General features: G+C 32.6%; 1 protein-coding gene across 2 annotated transcripts in view; it reads left to right on the top strand.

Moving 5' to 3' along the window:
• Window positions 1-21,081, top strand: part of LOC114325301 (uncharacterized) — a 91,418-nt gene that overhangs the window by 56,855 nt on the left and 13,482 nt on the right. For both annotated transcript variants that reach the window (XM_028273328.2, XM_028273329.1), the window contains exon 4: window positions 14,486-14,611. In XM_028273328.2, coding sequence (XP_028129129.1) covers window positions 14,486-14,611 — 126 coding nt within the window. The remainder of the gene's footprint in view (window positions 1-14,485; window positions 14,612-21,081) is intronic.

Below are 21,081 nucleotides of genomic sequence, written 5' to 3'. Positions count from 1 at the left end.
CTAATTAAAATATTGTGAATAATAAAGGCACTTAACTCTTAAGACAAATTTATATTTTTTACATACCTCATATAAAATTGAAAAATTTTGATACATGATGGTTGTATCTCAGATGGTAGACCAGTTAGAGCATTTGATGAAGAATAACTTTTTTTCGTAAAATTGATAATAAAATAGTTCTCATAATTGTAATAAAATGATGATGTTTATCCGTAATTTGAGAAAAAATTGAAATTTTTTTTTTCGATTAAAATGATGTAATTGTATATTTAAACATAGTTTTTAATTTCAAACAACTTTTCATAATAGCATTTTTTGATATTCTGGAATATAAAGGTACTTTATATTCCAGAATATTCCAGGAATATAAAGGTGGAATATAAAGAGTACTAAAGGTACTCTTTAACGAAATTCATATTTTTGACATAACTCGTATAAAATTGATAAAATTTGATATCTGATGATTGAGTTTTAGATTTTTGACTATTTAGAGCATTTTATGAAGAACTTTTTTTAGTAAAATTGATAATAAAAAAATTTTTCATGTGGTTCCTAGCTACGCAGACATACTGTATAAGAGCTTCTGTATAAGAATTTTCAAATTATAATGCCATATTCGGATTCAGCATAATCAAAAACAAAATAGACACATATTTAATCAAAGTAAAATGATGAATTCAACGATATTTTTAAAATTATTTATATAAAATAATTGATATTGTTTAAACAATTATTACACAATTAGCGGCCAAATCTGCGAGTAGAACTTTTTACTATAACATGTATGGGCCATTCCACGAACATACGCCTGTTTTGGATTACTTCGACAACGAATATTTTACTGTGCAACATAAGAAGTACGAAAGTAAATGGCGCTAATAATTATTACTATAAACAACAATGTAATTTGAAATTTACTTTCGTTCTTCTTATTTTGCACAGTAAAATATTCCTTGTCGAAGTAATCCAAAACAGGCGTATGTTCGTGGAATAGGGTATATATTATAAACTAACAAAAAAAAGTTTTAGAAAAATAATAAGCTTGTTTGAATTTTTCCGAAAAATGCATGTTTTCGTTCTAATTGCACTCCCCTATTGCCGTAGTGAAGAACCTTGAATTTTTCACCGTAATCTGACGTCATTCATCGCAGTGTTACGGTCGCAGTTTGTCGGTGCCGCTTTCGAGGAAACCCAGGCTTAAGTAAAGTGTAAAAACAAAATAAACGGTTTCGTTTTGATTCAAATCGAGTATCTTGCCATCGTCTGACACCGTGTTTCGGGGTCTACTCACCTTGTCACCCTCTGACACGGTGTCAGAGGATGGCAAGAGACTAGATTTGAACAAAACGAAACCGTTTATTTTGTTTTTACACTTTACTCAGTATACGAGTATAAAAATGATGACGATTCGGATAGGCAACCTGAGATGCATCGATGGAATGTTTTTGCTAAGCGTCGTCCATTTGATATTATATAGGGTGTCCCAAAAGTAGCGGAACGGTCGAATATTTCGCAAACTAAACATCGGATCAAAAAACTGAAAAATACATGTTCAATCATTTTCAAAAATCTATCCAATGACAAAAAACACCAACCCCCACTACACCCCATGGAGGTGGGGTGGGGGGTAACTTTAAAATCTTAAATGGAAACCCCCAGTTTTTATTGCAGATTTTAATTCGTTACGTAAAAGTAAGCAACTTTTATTCAAGACATTTTTTCGAACTGTGGATAGATGGCGCTATAATTGGGAAAAACGATTTATCCTGATACCATAGGTAAATTATAGAAACGGTCTAATATCTCACGAAATCCACTTCCAAATGAGAAACCAAAAAACAGATTGTTAATCTTTTCGAAAACCTATCGAATAACACCAAACATGACCCTCCAACCCACCCCCTGGAGGTGGGGTGGGGGGTATCTTTAAAATCTTAAATAGCAACCCCCACTTTTTATTGCAGATTCGGATTCGCCATAAAAAATTAATAAACATTTATTCGAAACATTTTTTAAAATTTCTGATAGATGGCGCTAATAAATCGTATTTTTCCAATTAAAGCGCCATCTATTAACAATTCTAAAAAATATTTCGAATAAATGTTGCTTAATTTTTCGTAACGGATCCGAATCTGTAATAAAAAGTGGGGGTTGCTGTTTAAGATTTTAAAGTTACCCCCCACCCCACCCCCAGGGGGTGGGTTGGAGGGTCACGTTTGGTGTTATTCGAAAGGTTTTCGAAAAAGATTAAAAATCTGTGTTTTAGTTTCTCATTTGGAAGTGTATTTCGTGAGATATTAGATCGTTTCTATAATCTATGGTATCAGGATAAATCGTTTTTCCCAATTATACCCAATTATCCCATCTATCCACAGTTCGAAAAAATGTCTTGAATAAAAGCTGCTTACTTTTACGTAACGAATTAAATTCTGCAAGAAAAACTTGGGATTTCCATTTAAGATTTTAAAGTTACCCCCCACCCCATCTCCAGGGGGTGTAGTGGGGGTTGGTGTTTAGTGTCATTGGATAGATTTTTGAAAATGATTGAACACGTATTTTTCAGTTTTTCGATCCGATGTTTAGTTCGCGAAATATTCGACCGTTCCACTATTTTTGGGACACCTTGTATATCTGGGCTAACAGCTTGCTTCAATCGTCGTCGATATTAATTTTCATTCATTTCATCGTTCCCCGTTACAGGTCAGTCTAACCATACTACGGTGTAAATATTTGAATATTTACAACATCTGCTCAGTGAGTTTTGATTCAGATCAGTCTTCTTGCGAAGCCTCTTTGATAAGGGGTAGACCCCGAAACACGGTGTCAGAGGATGGCAAGAGATTCGATTTGAATCAAAACGAAACCGTTTATTTTGTTCTTTCAAAAGTGTGTCTTTTTACATAAATTTGCAAAATATTCTCGATTATTTCCTTTTGGTATTTTGACTTGTGAATTTATAGTTTTAAGAATTCAATATTTTCGTTTCCGTTTGTACATGTAGGCATGTATAATTATCACACAATAGAGTTAGCGTAAATGATATCCGTGCTGTTACTAAAACTAATCTTGCACTTGATTAACCTTAATTAACAGGGGGCACTAGACTCAGTAAAGTATGTATTAACATTAATTATTTTCTCGTCACTTCTAGTGGTATTATTAATGTACAGGAGGGGATGTATGAGTATCATTTAATATTACATAATATGTTTTCTCATTCCATTTTCTTCTTATATTCATCATTGTTTCCGTCAAGAAGAAGTAGATGTGTACTTTAACATTATTTTTCCTTTGCCTTGCAATTTCCAGTGTCTTCTAGTGTCATTCACTCTTTTGATCCATTATTTCTTATATCATTACTTAAGCTATGTTTGTTATCTACAAGTTGCTTATATTTTCTTTCGTATTTTCTCTATTGTATCTTTAGTTCGAGTTATGATTTTTTACGTGACTGCACTGATGTTATTGACTTGTCTTCTCTCTTCTTTTAATATTTACCCTCATCATATTTGACTCTATTTTTTATTATTACAAATATTCTATACTTTTTTGCCCAACGATTTCACCTTTTTCCCAAATTACTTATGTAATAAGTTCAAACACGCATATTTTGGATTACAGAAAATATGTCCAAGCAACCTCTATCTGATTTTCTTGACATTATGCATCCCGCATTTCGATCTTGGTCTTCGGTCAATTCCACCTCATTTATCTTTCTCTCATTATTCCTCTGATTCCTTCTCTCCATTGTAATGCTGGTGTTTCCTTCCTTTTATTCCATGGAACATCGTTAATCTCTCATTCGCATTACATGCCCGTACCAGGTACCATAAAAGTTGTTTGGATTCTATTGTATCTACGGTATTATAAATCCTTCCTGTTCTTGTTCTTTTTTTGACTTCATTCTTCTTTTGTCTTCATTTGGGATGTGATCAAGTCTGGATATCCAACATGTTTTTAGATTGTCCAGTTCTACGACTTCCAGTTTTTTCTTCTCTTATATTGTCATATTTGCCAACATTCAGATCCATACGTCAAAATTGATTCTACAACCAATTTGTAGATTGTCATTTTTGTTCGTATACTAATTTTAGGAGACCAAAGAAACGAATTTAGTGTTTGTACCACATTTCGGCCCTGTTGTATTTTCTGCTAAATGTCCCGTTTCGATGTTCCTTCCTTCGCTATCACTGCCCCTAGGTATTTAAACATTTTGCATTTTTTTATATCTCTAATCGAGTGTTGTGGGTCTCTTTTTTCGTCATTTATTCTAAGATATTCGGTTTTGTTTATGTTTATTGTAAGTCCTCAATTTTCGTATTCTTCAGTTAACTTTCGAATCATATAATCCATGTCTTTCTCATTGTTTGCCATAATCATTTGATCGTCTGCGAAGAAAAGATTTCTTATTTCTTAATTACTTGTTTCCAAGTTCTATTCGAATTCCTGTGCATTTTCTTCTCCAGTTGTTTAATGCTTCTTGAATATAGATTTTGAATAGGGTTGGGGACAAAGAACATCCTTGCCTTGCCTTAAGCCTTTTGTGACAGGAAATGCGTTCTCTCCAGAAAATTTTGTTCTCCATTTTAACGGCACTTTTTGCATGTGTGTACATATAAGCATTATTTAGGCTTACGTTCGTCAATATGTATTTTAAATAATCTTTTTATGGGTACTATACCTTGGCTTTCTAGCCAACGAACACTACGAGTCTGTAAATTTTTGGCAGTTATTTTTCCTATAATTTGTTGAAGTACAAATATATTATCAACACAAAATCTGCCAGTACAGAATCCACTCTGATCTTCTATTTCCCCATACTGTAATTTTTACAGTTATTTTTTTTGTTTCCAGATCCTGTGGCCTTGCCGTTTTTTATTTCCTTTAAGGCTCGTCTTATCTCGTCCACCCACTGTCCACACTGATTGGCTGTGACTTCTATAAAGATTGATACTTGATACTCATCTTCATGAATCTAAGGTTTTCTAGAATGTACTGCGCTGGTACAGTAAGAATACAGAACCAACATATTTACAGCAAGCCGTTGCTTAGTCCTGGAACCTGGAACCCTCCTGCACATCCTTAATATTATCAGCTGCGAAGACCACCGTAGTGTCATCTGCAAAGAGTATAATATGATCTTATATCTTAGCCTTATGATCCATGTTTGGAAGATCGTTAGTATACATCAAAAATAAAATAAGGTCCAGTATTGAACCTGTGGTACTCCAAAATTTCCACAATATCTGTCGACAACTTATACTACTAATATAAAATAAAATATAAATTAGCGTAGGCTATTTGAAACTAAACTGAAAACTTATTAATGAGTAAAGCAGAATGTTCGTAGATTGCTCATTTTAAATTTATTTGCCTTATAGTCTAAGAGCTGGGAGCGGATTTTGTGTGTGATAAGTAATATGGAAAAACTATACGGGGATATGTTGAACTAGTTGTGTACATGACTTTCCCCAACGGCCGGAAACCAGAGTGGGAGACGAGAGTAGTTATAAGGGGTCAAAGTCGCGGTTTTTATTATTTTTTTTGTGACGCTCATGATCGAGATAGTGCATCAAAATTTGGGAATAAGTATATCATGACGTAACGAAGTAAAATCTCTAGGGGCGGAACGCTGCGTGGCCGACAAAGGGGTGGGGGTAGGGATGGATATAAAAAATATAAGGGGTTTCTTGCGACGTTCGTGATTGATATAGTGCACCAAAATTTGGGAATCAGTAGACCATGACATAACTAAGTAAAAACCCCAGAGCCGGAAACCAGAGTGGGGGACGAGGGTAGTTATAAGGGGTCAAAGTCGCGGTTTCTATTATTTTTTTTGTGACGCTCATGATCGAGATAGTGCACCAAAATTTGGGAATAAATAGGGCATGACGTAACTAAGAAAAATCTCCAGGGTTGGCACGCAGCGTGGCCGACAAAGGGGTGGGGCAGGGGTGAATATAAAAAATATAAGGGTTTTTTTGCGACGTTCGTGATTGAGATAGTGCACCAAAATTTGTGAATAAGTAGACCATGACATAACTAAGTAAAATCCCCAGAGGCGGAAACCAGAGTGGGGGACGAGGGTAGTTATAAGGGGTAAAATCGCGGTTTTTATTATTTTTTTTGTGACGCTCATGATGAAGATAGTGCACCAAAATTTTGGAGTAAGTAGATCATGACGTAACTAAGTAAAATCTCCAGAGGCGGAACGCTGCTTGGGGTACAAAGGGGTGGTAGGCAGGGGTGAGTATAAAAATATAAGGGGTTTTTTTGCCGTTCATGATCGTGCTGCGTCACAAAAAAAATAATACACACTGCCAATTTGACCCCTTAAAACTACCCTCGTACCCAACTGTGGTTTCCGCCCCTAGAGATTTTGCTTAGTTACGTCATAATCTACTTACTCCCAAATTTTGGTGCACTATCTCAGTAACGAACGTCGCAAAAACCCCCTTAATATTTTTTTATTCACCCCTACCCCCACCCCTTTGTCGGGCACGCAGCGTTCCACTCCTGGAGATTTTAATTAGTTACGTCATGACCTACTTATTCCCAAATTTTGGTGCACTATCTCGATCATGAGCGTCACAAAAAAATAACAACCGCGACTTTGACCCCTTATAACTACCTTCGTCCCCCACTCTGGTTTCCGGCTATGGTAATTTTACTTAGCTATGTCATGGTCTACTTATTCCCAAATTTTGGTGGACTATCTCAATCAAGAACGTCCCAAAAAACCGCTTATATTTTTTATATTAAACCCTACCCCCAACCCCTTTGTCGGCCACGCAGCCTTCCGCCCCTAGAGATTTTATTTAGTTACGTCATGACTTACTTCGATTATGAGCGTCACAAAAAAAAATAATAAAAACCGCGACTTTGGCCCCTTATAATTACCCTCGTCCTCCACTCTGGTTTCCGGCCGTTGGGGAAACTTATGTACACAACTAGTTCAGCATATCCCCGTATAGTTTTTCTATATTACTTATCACGCACAAAATCTGCTTCTATATCTCCGACTATTAGATAGACAAATTATAAATTATCTTAGACACAATAAAATTTGTTTGAAAAATTGTCAATTATGATCAATGTTGGATCATCACAAAACCAATCATTATTTCTATAATAGCCTGCAGCTAGTTGACATTAGGTTATTAGGACTCATTAATTTATTCCCACACCACATTATCCTCGAATACATAATATATTATGTTCTAACGAGCTAGAAGATAACAATGCGTCCCAATTTATATTAATTTTGTGAAAAAAACGTTTACAGTAACAAATAAGCGCAATCATGATATTTCGACTTATTTGTCACACATGACAAGGTTTGTAACCAAATTGCAATAATGCGGTTATTTTTTGTGTTTTATGAAATAACGGAAATACGATACTGATACAATTTTACTTAAAAATTTCAACTAGAAGTAAATGCGGTATGAGAAAAGTTTGTATGCAACAGTTAGACTTTTTCATTATTTCGAATAACAGCATTATGAACTTTTTTCAAGTCTTGACGGAAATTTTTCAATCGTGCTCTACTAATTTTTTCGTGGTTTATTAATCGGTATATAACAAATCAAGTTTTTATCAGAGATAATACTGACACTGAGCTTAAAGGATTTAAAAGAGAATTTAAAAAAACCGTTTACCAAAAAGTCTCTTAGATCTACTTGCAGAAAAGACCATATCTGGATGTAATATTAGCAGGAAACTAAAATGCAAGAGAGCAGGAACAGAGTGACATTTTACTACTGACCATATTATACTCGTAGTATATAGGGTTAACCACTCAAAAGAGTCCATCCTGATATTTGTCAATATTCACTGGATTTTGTGAAAATTCTCAAAGCTGTCATCTTTTATCAATACAGAATCTCTTTCGTTTGTCAACTCCTCTATTCCATTACCAAAAACCTTTAATTTTAGATAGGTATAGTTGATACAGATACAAAAACGTATTATCTATTGGAAATTTTTTTAGGAGTTACCTTAGTTTTTTTACTGGTACTGCATCGCATGTTTTTGTTAGGTCAACAAATAAGAGGTTCTCTTAGTTCCTGGACAGTTTTTTTTCAGTCAGTTAAGTTATAGGAAACACATGATCCAGACGTGATTTTCCAGTATGGACTCCTGCTTATTGTTGTATTCCATAAATATGGTTCATACTGTTCTACGTTTAAATTTTTTAACATTTCTTGATTTCTCCGTATAGTCGACTAAAGGTATTGGTCACTGTAGTTTCCTCATCGGTAGTTTCCGCAATAGCCTTTTGATATTTTTTGTGAATCCATGCGAATCCATGAAACTCATCCTTGAGTTTAATCCATGCTTCTTTTCAACTCCTTAGGATTCCTTCCTTGTTTATATATCCTGAGAATAATTATTTCAAGACAAGACGTCACTCTGAATCTAAATGATCTTTATTCAAGCGTTGGAAAACAAGAATGTTGGTTTAAAAAATATTAGCTGACGACACAATAGTTTTTGCAGATATGTATTTTAGATGGCATAAACATTATACTTTTTGAAAGGAAAAAACATGTTAAAGATGAAATATTATCTTCTTCTTCTTCTTCTTCTTCCTGCTTCCTTAATAAGCTCAAGCCTGTTCCATTTTCGGATGCCTCCTCATCAGATATCCAGGTTATCACTCCATCTCTTCCTTGACCTTCCTATACTCTTTCGGCCGTTTGGTGATCTGTCTCGTTCTATCTTTACCAGTCGTCCTTTCCCCATTCTATTTATATGGCTATACCATTATTTTTCTCTTTTCCGTGTCCAGTCATTTATGTTCTCTACAGCTTTGCCTAAAGTCTGTGCCTGTACGTTGTCTGTCCCATAATGATTTTCCTGTGATATCTCGGACTATTTTCATTTCACACGTTTCCATCGGTATTTTTGTCCTTGTGGTGTCAGTTCTTGTTTCCGAAGTGTCAGTCATAATTGGCCTAACTACTGTCTTATAAATATTGGCCTTTGTTTCTGTACGTAGATGTTTGTTGCGCTAGATAGTGTGTTTAAGACATTCTGCTACTCTGTTGGCTTTGTTTATTTGTTGGGCAACTTTCGCTTCTGTAGCTCTATAACTGTGCATTAGTACTCCCAGATAGCTGATACTTCTTTCTTGCTGGATTATTTTGCTGTCCATTTCCAGTTTGCACCTTATTGGATCTTTAGAGATTACCAGACTGTTTGTTTTATTTGGTAATATTATGATGTTGAACTTTCTTGCTGTTATATTAAATTGATGTAAAAGTCTCTGAAGGTCATGTGCACTCTGTGCAATAAGTATGGCATCATCTACATAGCATACTATAGAGATAATTTCTTCACCCATTCTCTACCCTATACTCAGGTTTTTGACTTTATGAATAATTTCATTCATGATGAGGTTAAACAGCAACGGGATCAATGAGTCTCCTTGACTCTTAGGGTACGAACATGCCGAAGATACCTCCTTTCAGTGTTCTTTGCGGTTTCCATATAACCAAAGCGTGTCTCAACCTAATTACAACAAGAAATGAATAAATATACCAGCCGTATCTCCGGCGAATGTCACGTGGTTTAAAAACCACCAATAAACTACACGCGATCAACAGCTCAATCGCGATGTAAAACAAACACTTATATTGTTTTGGCGTCGACATTCCTGTAAACCGCGATGATAGGTCGCGAGGGTGAACGGGTGACACATCCTCGGTATGTGCGATCTCACAAGAAAATGAAGGTTTGTTTTGACATTGATGTGCCGACCGCGATCGCGACCTACACCGCGCATATCCATGTATCTTCGGCATGTTCGTACCCATACTCTATTTACTATTTACTTCTTCTTCTTCAAATGCAAATCTACTAATGGATGTTGGCGATCACATTTTCCATTAACTCTCTGTTTCTTGCAATGTGTATTTGCATCTTACTATTTACATATTTACAATATTCTCAAATATTGTAAATATGTAAATATTATAGATTAAAAAGATTTAGGTTGTTTACTATGTAAAAAAGATCATTATCATTCTCTTTGCCTTATCCATATGCGGGGTCGGCTTCCCTAATTGCATTCCCACACAATTCTATCTTGGGTCATATCAATGTTAATCCACTTTACCAACATGTCCTGCCTTATCGTCTCCCTCCAGGTCTTCTTTGGTCTTCCTCTCCTACTCCTTCCAGGAATCTGCACTTCACTTATTTTTGTATTGGGTGATTAACGTATCGACTTTGAACATGACCAAACCATCTTAACCTATGCTCTCTCATTTTGGCATCAATTGGTGCCACACCTAGACTTCCCCTAATATACTCATTTCTAATTTTATCTTTCTTTGTCACTCCACTCATCCATCTAAGCATTCTCATTTCCGCCACATGCATTCGTTGTTCCTCTTTCTTTTTCACTGCCCAACATTCAGTTCCGTACATCATAGCCGGTCTTATGGCTGTATTATAGAATTTTCCCTTCTGCTTCTTTCCACTTCATCCATCCAGCCCTAATTCTACTGCATGCATCTCCATCTCTTTCTCCATTACTCTGTAATACCGATCCTAGGTACTTAAAACTATTGCTTTTCACAATCATTTCACCATCCAAAGATACCATTTTATTTGTAGTAGCTCCATCTATAAATGAACATTCCAAATACTCTGTTTTTGTCCTACTAAGTTTTAAACCTTTTTCCTACAGAGCTTGTCTCCACTATGTAAAAAAGATCAATTTTTATAATTAAATTAAAATGTACTTCCGATATTATAACATTTCGTGTTTGCAACCTAATAACAAATAAATAGCTGTATTTTATTTCAATATTTCAAGGTTTCATTAACCATTTTTATTAATAAACATGTAAAGGATATGCCAGCCATAATCGGACTTATTATCATTTCAACTTATGTTATCCACATCTACAGGGTGATAATTTCAAAACTTATCGCTTTTAGGGACAAGTCACTTTTGTTTCTAAGGAAAGACTGTCAGATTATTTTTAGTCCTTAAGGTTCCTCCTTCTTAACGTACCATATCTAATTTTGAGAGAAGATAACTCCTCCGCACATAATATTATCTTTGTTCTTCTTTTTACGGTGCCTATCCGCTGCGGATGTTGGCGACAAATATTACCCTTAGTTTTATCGGCTTTATTTGGCTTTAGTCGGATTTATGTTACAACGGCACGTAGACGGGACGGGGCACGTTGAAGGACCGTCCGATATGAAAAGTATTGGCTGATTTATCTTACGACGGAACGAAGCGAGACCGGCAAGTGCCGAGGACATGCGATTTCTATTGTTCTGCGCGCCGTGCCGTCCACGTCTCGTCCCGGTGTAACATAAAATCTTACCCATATAATATGTAGTAACAAAGCTCTATAAGAAGCAGTAGCGTACTGATAGATCAGCGGGCCCTGGTTCCAGTTGGGATGCGGGCCCCCGCCCAAAACATTAAATATAAATCATCATATATCATAAAATATAGGTATCATAAAAACTCAAGCTAATTTATAGTCTATTTACTCACTGTTTTTGCTGTACATTTTAAAGAACTGCTCGGATTGAGATGAAATTAATTTGGCATACACATACCTAACATGTCAAACAAAAAAAAGTGATACCTATTGTGCCGATGTGCGTAAGTCAATACTTTTCGAATTATTTGTGAGTGAATATGTTCATTTAAAAAAAAAACACGGTTTGAGACGTTTTTTCGCAAATACCTTCAAAAAGTAAGTATGTTATCGAAAAAAATATTCTTGTAAAAATATAGCTTATAAAAAAGTGAAAAATATGGTGTATATACGACGTCTTTAAACCCAGTAGGTCATGAAATGTAGGTTCTTATTCGTCAAATTCCAAATTGAATATTTCAACGTGAAATAACTAAAAATGAATCAATTTTCGAGAAAAAGTCATCACAATTTTTTAATATATTTTAGTAATTTTTTAGTTTCTAGCATCAATATTAACTTTGTAACGCTCAAAATAAAGTTGGACGCTTTTTTTGGTAAACAAATCGTAAAAATCACCCCCTAATTAGCATCCCAAAAGAAATTAATCGTTACCGCTTCACAAGTTACTTGGCTTATGTATTGCTTATAAAATGATCTGTAAGTTTTACCGCTTCAAAGTGCTCATTTTTAAAATCAATTTGGTTTTAAATAAAAAAAAATTATAATTGTGAAATTTTGTTTTTTCAAAATAACTTTATTAATTATTGGTGATACATAAATAAAAAATAAATAAAAAATCTTAACTAGTATAAAAAAATATAGGTTTTGCTATTGTGAATATTTTGGACTTTTTGTTTTCCTGAAGACAAAAATTGGTTATAGATATGTCTGTTCAAATTTTGCATACACTCGTGATTAGTGACTCGTTTAAGCCCATTTGACTACAGCCTTTTCAAAAATAGGTACTTTGAACCAACGAATCTTACATATCTTATAAACAATAAGTAAAGTAATACGTAAAGTGGTAATATCATTCCGGATGCTAATTAGAAAGTGATTTTCACGACTATTTTACCAACCAAAAAAAGCAACATTATTTTGATCGAAATTTACTTACTTTTTATGTTAGAAACTTTTTAAAAAATCAATAGACTATTAAAACAGTAAATTAATATTTATCCTATCGTTTTTCATACTCATATGATTGATCACTTTACGCCAGCCGTTTTTATAAATAATGAAACTCAAAAATTTTCTACATCCAAAATTCCAGTCATAATTAAAAACAGCTTTTAAAAGATGAACATTTAGTATGGTATAGTTAGACCCAAACCCAGACATCCAAAGTGAAAGTTATCCTTTAACACCAAATTGTTCTATATGGTCTACATAATGTTCAGAAAAAAGTCACACCATTTTGAGCGTGGGGTTTGGGGGGAGAGGGGGGAGAAATCTGCAAATTCGTAGTTTTTTACGTTTTTCGTCAATATTTCTAAAACTAAGCGGCTTAGCATGAACAACCTTCCACACAAAATTGTTCTACATTAAATTTGAAATAAAAAAGGTCCTATGCATAACCCTTCTAAAATGAACGGTTCCAAAATTACGGAGGTAGTATAGTATAATTGGTCCAAAAAAAGGCCTAACCCAGACATCCAAAGTAAAAGTTTTTCTTTAACACCAAATTGTTCTATATGGTCCACATATTGTTCAGTAAAAAGTTACACCATTTTGAGCGTCCGATTTGGGGGGGGAGATGGGGGAGAAATCGGTAAATTAGTAGTTTTTTACGTTTTTCGTCAATATTTCTAAAACTATGCTTTAGCGTAAGGAATGTTCTATAGAAAAATGTTTTACATAAAATTTAAAACAAAAAAAGGTTCTATACATAATTGTTATAAAATCAACGGTTCCAGAGTTACGGAGGGTGAAAAGTGGAGGTTTTCGATACTTTTTATATCCACCGATTTCTCCCCCCTCTCCCCCCCCCAAACCCGACGCTCAAAATGGTGTGACTTTTTTCTGGACATTGTGTGGACCATATAGAATAATTTGGTGTTGAAGAATAACTTTCACTTTGGATGTCTGGGTTATGCCATCTTTTGGATCAACTATACTATACTAATTGGAATAAAATTTATATCAACAAAATAGATTCTGAAATTGCATAATATATACATTTATAAATAAGTTAAATAATTACATACAAACCTCTAGGGAGATTAAACGCTTAAAAATATTTATATCAAAAAACCCCTGGATATCGGTGGGGTTGATATCTTTCTGATATATAGATGGGGTTGATATATTTTCTTAAAAAGAAATTAGTGTCTATATATAGTATCTTGTTATCCGTACCACTATTGTCTATATTTAGAATTTAATTTCAATTTTTAAGAATTACCTACCTCTATAAAAGTAGAGGCTGAATGATGACGATTGAATAAACACCAGTATCGAGCCTATGGTATTGGGATTATTTTTATGGCCGTTAAAACTTGCAATGCATATTTACAACTTTGTAGTTTACCTACATCTTATTCATGAATCTTGCTAATCTATAAGTGTTTGAGTTATCACGTGTAGGCAGGCCCTGTCGGTTACTCTTTACAATTGTTGAAACATGGGCTTTGGAAAGCAGGTACATAAAACGTGTAAGGAACCTTACAACAGGGTTCCCTGTATTTCAATAAATTTTGTTTTCAAATTTTTTGAGGAATAGGTATTCTTCGTTTTATTAAGCAGTTATTTTTCCTATGTGTGTATTTGTGTAGGTAATTCAAAATGTCCCTATCAAATTAGAAACAAAAGAAGCAAAAAGCGCATTAAAGCGGGCCCCTACGGAGCCAGGGTCCTGGTACCGCGGAACCATGCTTAGTACGCCACTGATAAGAAGTACTCACTTCTGTCGTGACGTTCTTATTTTTTATTATTTGAAATATGTATATTGAGCCTGCACTCACTGAAACAACTGATTGATGACGAAGGTTTTGCTGATACATTTACTACTATTAATATTTTTGTTTTAGAATTTTTTCCTTACATACCACATACCTGTTATTTGGGCAGCCAGTTATGCTCTACGGTAGCAAGAGACTGTACAGAATATCTCAGACTACGTACCTGTTGTTGTCAGCTCATTGTGGCAGAAAAATGTAAGTATAAAAATATAAGTAAGTATGAGTAAAGTATGAGTAAGTATAAAAAAATTGTATAAAAAAAAGTATAAAGCATACTTTTTACTACAAAAATACGCTTACGTCACTTGAGATTTCCGACGTCAGAACTCTACAGCGTTGCCAAAACATTAGAAGAGTAAATAACTCATATCTATTTCCTATTTAAAAAAAAACAGTAAAATCCTGTATAAAAGGTGTATTTAAAAAAGAATATGTGTGTACTTTGTACGCACGTAAGAAGTTATACTTCTACTACATATTATGTGATTTTTAAGACAATACCAACAATTTTAAAAAATAAAAGAATAAAACGCACACAAACACATTGAAAAATGCCACAAAGAAAAAATGATTTCTGAACGATAATAATTGTTGGCAAAAATTTCAAATACGCATTTTCTGAAACAAAATTATATAACAAATATACTTACAATCATAAAATGCATAAAAAAATAAAAACTTGCATCGGAAATCGAACCCGTGAATTTCGGGGCGCTTTGATTCGTAATCGAAGCCTAGACTCACTCGTCCAATTCCACATTATTTGTCATGTGGAAAAATAGGGTAACTGAACGTTTTACTGTTTGACAGTTGTCTTGAATATAATTAAATTATGTAGTTTAAATTTTGTGGAAGAAAATATTAAAATATAACAAAACAGTAAGAAAAAAATATATTAGATGAAGATGGGTATAGTCCAGGGCGCATCTGTTTTGAGATGGACGTTGAGAGGTGACTCAAATTTTTTTGCAGAAATTGCTTGAAAATAAATCAAATAATAATATTTGAGTTATCCTCCCTCTCAAAAAGGTCCGGAACATTGTTTAAATAATCAAAATGTCAAAAATTGAAGGAAAAATTCGATTTTTTTTTCGTTTTTTGATTATAACTTTAAAAGTATTCATTTTCGAGAAAAGTTGTACTGACATAAAAGTTGCGTAATTAAATTTCCTAAACTATAGAATTGGTTAAAAATTTAAAAACTAGTCACCCTAGTTGCAAAATAGCAATAATTGCGAAAAAATACAAAAACAAGTATTTGCATTTTACGTTTTTCAACCATTTATGCTACACTTAGGAACTTCATATTTCACTCAGAAAAACTTTATGATACAGTAAGACAATACTGTAAATTTGATTAAGATCGGTTCAATAGATTTTGCAAAATAAATTTTGCAATCCACACCGAGAGAAAAAAATTCTTGACATAAAGAAACTTTATTAATATTTAAGAAAGATCGACTTGGCATATTGCCTAAGAAATATATCTTTGTATGTAAGATATAATTTTCTAAAATATTTCAAATAAATTCTACTATAGCCAAAGAAATATATCTTAAACATGATTGAACTATCACTTTCTGGCAAACTTCAAACCCATTTATCAGAAAGAAATTACACTTGATGTTAATTAATTTTATTAGTCATAAAAATATATTTTCTACACATTAGAAAACTATTCTTTCTGAGCAATAATATTTCTTAGTAAAGAATATTATTATTTTACTATTAATAATTAATTTATTTAATGTGAAGAAATATATTTCGTAGAGATAAACGTATATTTAGAGTTAAGTTAATATTTCTTGAAAATAAAGTGATATTACATACGGCGAAATAAATCATTGTGTTAAGGTAAAATCATTATTTATTAATAAAACAAGATATAAAACATTATTATTACATACAAATATTTTCTCCACTCTTAAACCACTGGCTTCTACACAACAATAAAAGGATGGAGAGGCAAATCCAACTTCCTCAAATTTTCCTTCTTTTGTTAATAGCACTTTGTATATCAGCAATTCCCTAAAACAAAATCGTTATGTAGAAAGAGTAAACTTACTTTAATAAATTTTTTTATAAAGATATATATATTTATTTTGACAAATTTAGGAAATACAAAACAAAACAAATACACGGCCCCACATAAGAACTATTAATACTAATAATAATCAATCATATTTAGTTCAAACATGGCATTATTTAACCTACACATCTTTGTTTATTTTTTTCTTTTTGTTAATGAAATATTAATTATTTATCTGTATAATATTAAGTCACACAATAAACATTGTTTAGCTAAAACAAGAAGGAAAATACAACTAATGTAAAACATTGAATCAGACATAATAATATGTCAATAATATGTACTTTCAATTCTAATAGTGGGATTACTTATTTTATTGTAGATTCACTGATGATGGACCGATAGGTCTGAAAACGTTCTGAATTGGACATTTTTATTCAATCCATTGGGATTTTTAAGTTTTAATAAATATACCAATTTACATAGAAGTGGTTTTACTTCTTGTTAGAGTTTTTTAACTATATGGTATACAGCCAACCTAGGGAACCTCCCTTTTAGGATAATAATATGTAATTTTCTTAATTTTTATAATCTAAAAGAGACAGCATACGTAATCATTAAGAAATTTTATTACGGGAAAGTATTATTAGTTTACATCTAAGTAATTTAATACATATTAACTAATTCACGGTTTTCGGCAATAACATTTCTTAACCATAAACATATATTTCTTTTAGACTAACTGATTTCTTTATCTCAAATAAATTAACAGAAAAATCCTCAGCGTTGCACCCGCCATGTTTGATATAGCGTTATATTGTATACTTTTTATAGAAGACGATACATTCAAGAAACCTATTATAGTTGATACATAAGTATACACATTTTTAAAAAGGTACTTACATGTATGAAGTTCTACCATTTCTGGAAGGCCCCGCAGATGGTTAATAACTCCTTTCTTAATATTGTTCTGAAGCTATATATTATATCATTCTGTCCCAGCTTTAAATTGTGGCATATTTCCCAGTTAGAATAATAAGCTCCTTTATTTCAAAGTCGTCCATCATTAAACCTAAAAAGCATATAAAGATACTATTATGTTTCTTTTTTAACCATTCGGATACGCAACAACATTATTATTACATCTTAAATTACTCAATTTACTTTTATTTAATACCTATATATGTACGTACCTTCAAAATATCCGTTAATTTTTAAAGTACACCAATACATCCAACATCCATCTATATGAACATGAACATATCACGCCATCTTGACAAACACTGACGACTAAATCATAAATAGTTAATCTGCGCAATTCTTTTGTGGAAGAAAATCTCTTTGCAGGTAACATTTCGGCATTAATGACAAAGTTTTTATTTTATAACCACAGTTACTACAGAGGGTATTTCTGAAGAATTATTTCTTGTGGTTTAAAATATTTATTTGATTGCAAGAAAATTTCTTGTTCACAAATATAAATATGGATTAACTTAACATTATATTTCTTATACTGCAAAATATTTGTAGTTTTCAATTTAAGAAATAAAAACTTTAGGATAAGCAAATTAAATGTAACCATTAATGCATTTCTTAGTATTGAAGAAATTATCTGTAAGAAATTATTGAGTTGTGTTTAAAAAACTCGTTTCTTTATATGTAAACCGGTATGTTTAAGTTAATAGGATATGTTAACTTTTAAGAAATATTGCTCAAAGAAATCGGTGTTTTAGGAGAAAAGAAATTGTTCGCTCGGTGCAGCTTTCGCAAAAAAAATTCATTTTTTCAAAATGTTACAGGACTGAAAATAAAGCAGATAGCAAGTTAAAATTTTTTTTGCTTATAGAAGTGTACTGTACCTTTCATTTGCAATTTTCAAAATTGAAATCGATTAATTACCACGGCGTCAGAAAATTTTTGAAATAAACAATAATTTTTGGTGCTACGCGCAGGACAGCGGTGTTCAATTCACACAAGTTGATTTCCACCAAAATTTCTTCCAATCTTTATCTAATATATTATTTGCTTAGTCTATATTTGGTTGTATTTTAATATTTTAATTCCACAAAAATCAAACTAATTTTATTATTGTTTGTGAAATATTGTTTAAACAATTGCATATGTTTAAAAATAATAAACTTTTATTATTTAAGTTAAAATATATGAACAAAGAAAGTTTTTGCTAATAAAAGTGTCATTTCAAAGGATAGGGTATGTGTTTGTATTTTGCAATAAACAAATTTATTTATTTATATCGAAATGTAATAAAAATTAAAATGTATCAATCATTATCAAAGGTCATTGGAATGCCCAATCAGAGCAAACTATCCGCTGTCCTGCGCGTAGCACCAATAATTAATGTTTATTTAAAAAAATTCCTGACGCCGTGATGTTAATCGATTTTAATTTTGCAAAATTGCAAATGAAAGGTACAGTACACTTCTATAAGCAAAAAAATTTTCAACTTGCTATCTGCTTTATTTTCAGTCCTGTGACATTTTGAAAAAATGAATTTTTTTTACGAAAGCTGGATTGCAAAATTTATTTTGCAAAATCTATTAAGCCGATCTTAATGAAATCTACAGCATTATGTTAGTGTATCATAAAGTTTTTCAGGGTGAAATATGAAGGTCCTAAGTGTAGCATAAATGGTTGAAAAACGTAAAATGCGAATACTTGTTTTTGTATGTTTTTTTCACAATTATTGCTATTTTGCAACAAGGGTTTCTATTTTTTAAATTTTTAACCAATTTTATATTGTAGGAAATTTAATTACGCAACTTTTATGTCAGTACAACTTTTCTTGGAAATGAAAACTTTTAAAGTTATAATCAAAAAACTAAGAAAAAAATAAAATTTTTCCTTAATTTTTTGACATTTTGATTATTTAAACAATGTTCCGGACCTTTTTGAGAGGGAGGATAACTCAAATATTATTATTTGATTTATTTTCAAGCAATTTCTGCAAAAAAATTTGAGTCACCTCTCATCGTCCAAATGTACTAATATTTTTACAGATGCGCCCTGGTCTAGTAGAACTTTTGTTGGTAATCAAATTAAGTATGTAAATCAAAGCATTACATACCTACTAGATAAATAAATCTACGCCAAAAAATCATAATTTAAAAATAAAAATTGGACCTAATTTGGGATTTCTCTCTAAAATCCCCATTCTTGAGAAAATAAATGTACAGTAGAGCGTCGATTATCCGAACGTCGATCAACCGAACGACCGCTTATTCGAACTATCGACTCCCGCGTCCCGCACTCGAATACCGAGCAAGCGTTAGTAATTGACGCTTAAAATATCTTCAATTTTCTTCAATATTGTATCCAAAAATAATTATGTTGTTGCAAAGACTGCACTTTTTTGTTTAGTTGCTAGTTGTCATTATCAAGATATAAATAAATATGTAGGTATATAAATATGGCTTTTATTCACTTGTGGATAAATATGTATGACTATAAATATGTATCAATATATTGTAGTTCGATTATCCGAACAAATCGGTTTTCCGAACACCTATGTCCCCCAATTAGTTCGGATAATCGACGCTCTACTGTATTTCAACCTAATCCAAATGTAGAATTACAATATGATTATAATAAAAACTACTTACCAAATTAGAATGAGTTTTCCTTGTCCAAAATAGTCCAAAAGTCCAAAATTATAGGTATATGAAAACTATTTAAAAAGGCAGTATAACTATTAACTAACTTTTGTTTGTTGTTTCTTTTCACACAAATTTTAAAACGCAACAACCATAAATAATCTAACTACAGCTGTGCCACAGCCGCCATATTGAATAATTTTTGACATGTCATTTGAACATCCAATCAGAACAAAGTTATAATGCGCATGCGCCGGGATCATAGGTTTTAACATATAAAAATGCACCCTCATATCGCCGGTAAAGAAGTATAACTTCAAAAACCCTCAAAAGAGCCACATCAAAATCACATAACTAGTTTTCGACTGGTATACCAGTCATCATCAGTGCTTAAGTGCAATGTACATGCTAACCACCAAGATAGTATTTAACAAAAATATTAGGGTCAAAGCCCAGTAAAAGAAGTCCGTCAAGGAAACATTGGTTTAAAAAGCTACATAAAGTATGGATGTTTAAAATATTTAGCTAATCTGACCCAGGTAACATCTGAGATGTGGATTTGACTTGTTTACATGTTGAATGTATGACGGCAAGTTTACGTGGCCCTTTTGAGGGTTTTTAAATATACCTTTTATACAGGATTTTACTGTTTTTTTGTATTACATGGTATACAGCCAACCACAGGAAAACTTTTTCCTTGTGAATTTTCCTATTTTAGTGTTTTGCCAACGCTGTGGGAATTTTGTTTGGGCAACGTCAGAAATGTTGAATGACGTAAGCGTATTTTTGTAGTAAAAAGCCATACATATAAACAGGTTGTTCTTGAAAATAGTTCCTTCCTTAAAGCTATGGGTAGAAGGCACCATGTAGAGCAAAAAAGTCTTATAACGATTTTTTCTAAATTCGTTTTCTAAATAAATATAAAGATAGACAGTCACAATTCAAAAAGAGTAGGTTTCTTTACATTACAGTTTTATCTGGTAGTAAACTAATAAATCATGTAAATAATCAAGGAAACCCATATC

Source organism: Diabrotica virgifera, chromosome 6 (genome assembly GCF_917563875.1).
Source record: "Diabrotica virgifera virgifera chromosome 6, PGI_DIABVI_V3a".
NCBI lineage: Eukaryota > Metazoa > Arthropoda > Insecta > Coleoptera > Chrysomelidae > Diabrotica > Diabrotica virgifera.
This window is presented reverse-complemented; position numbering and strand designations above follow the sequence as displayed.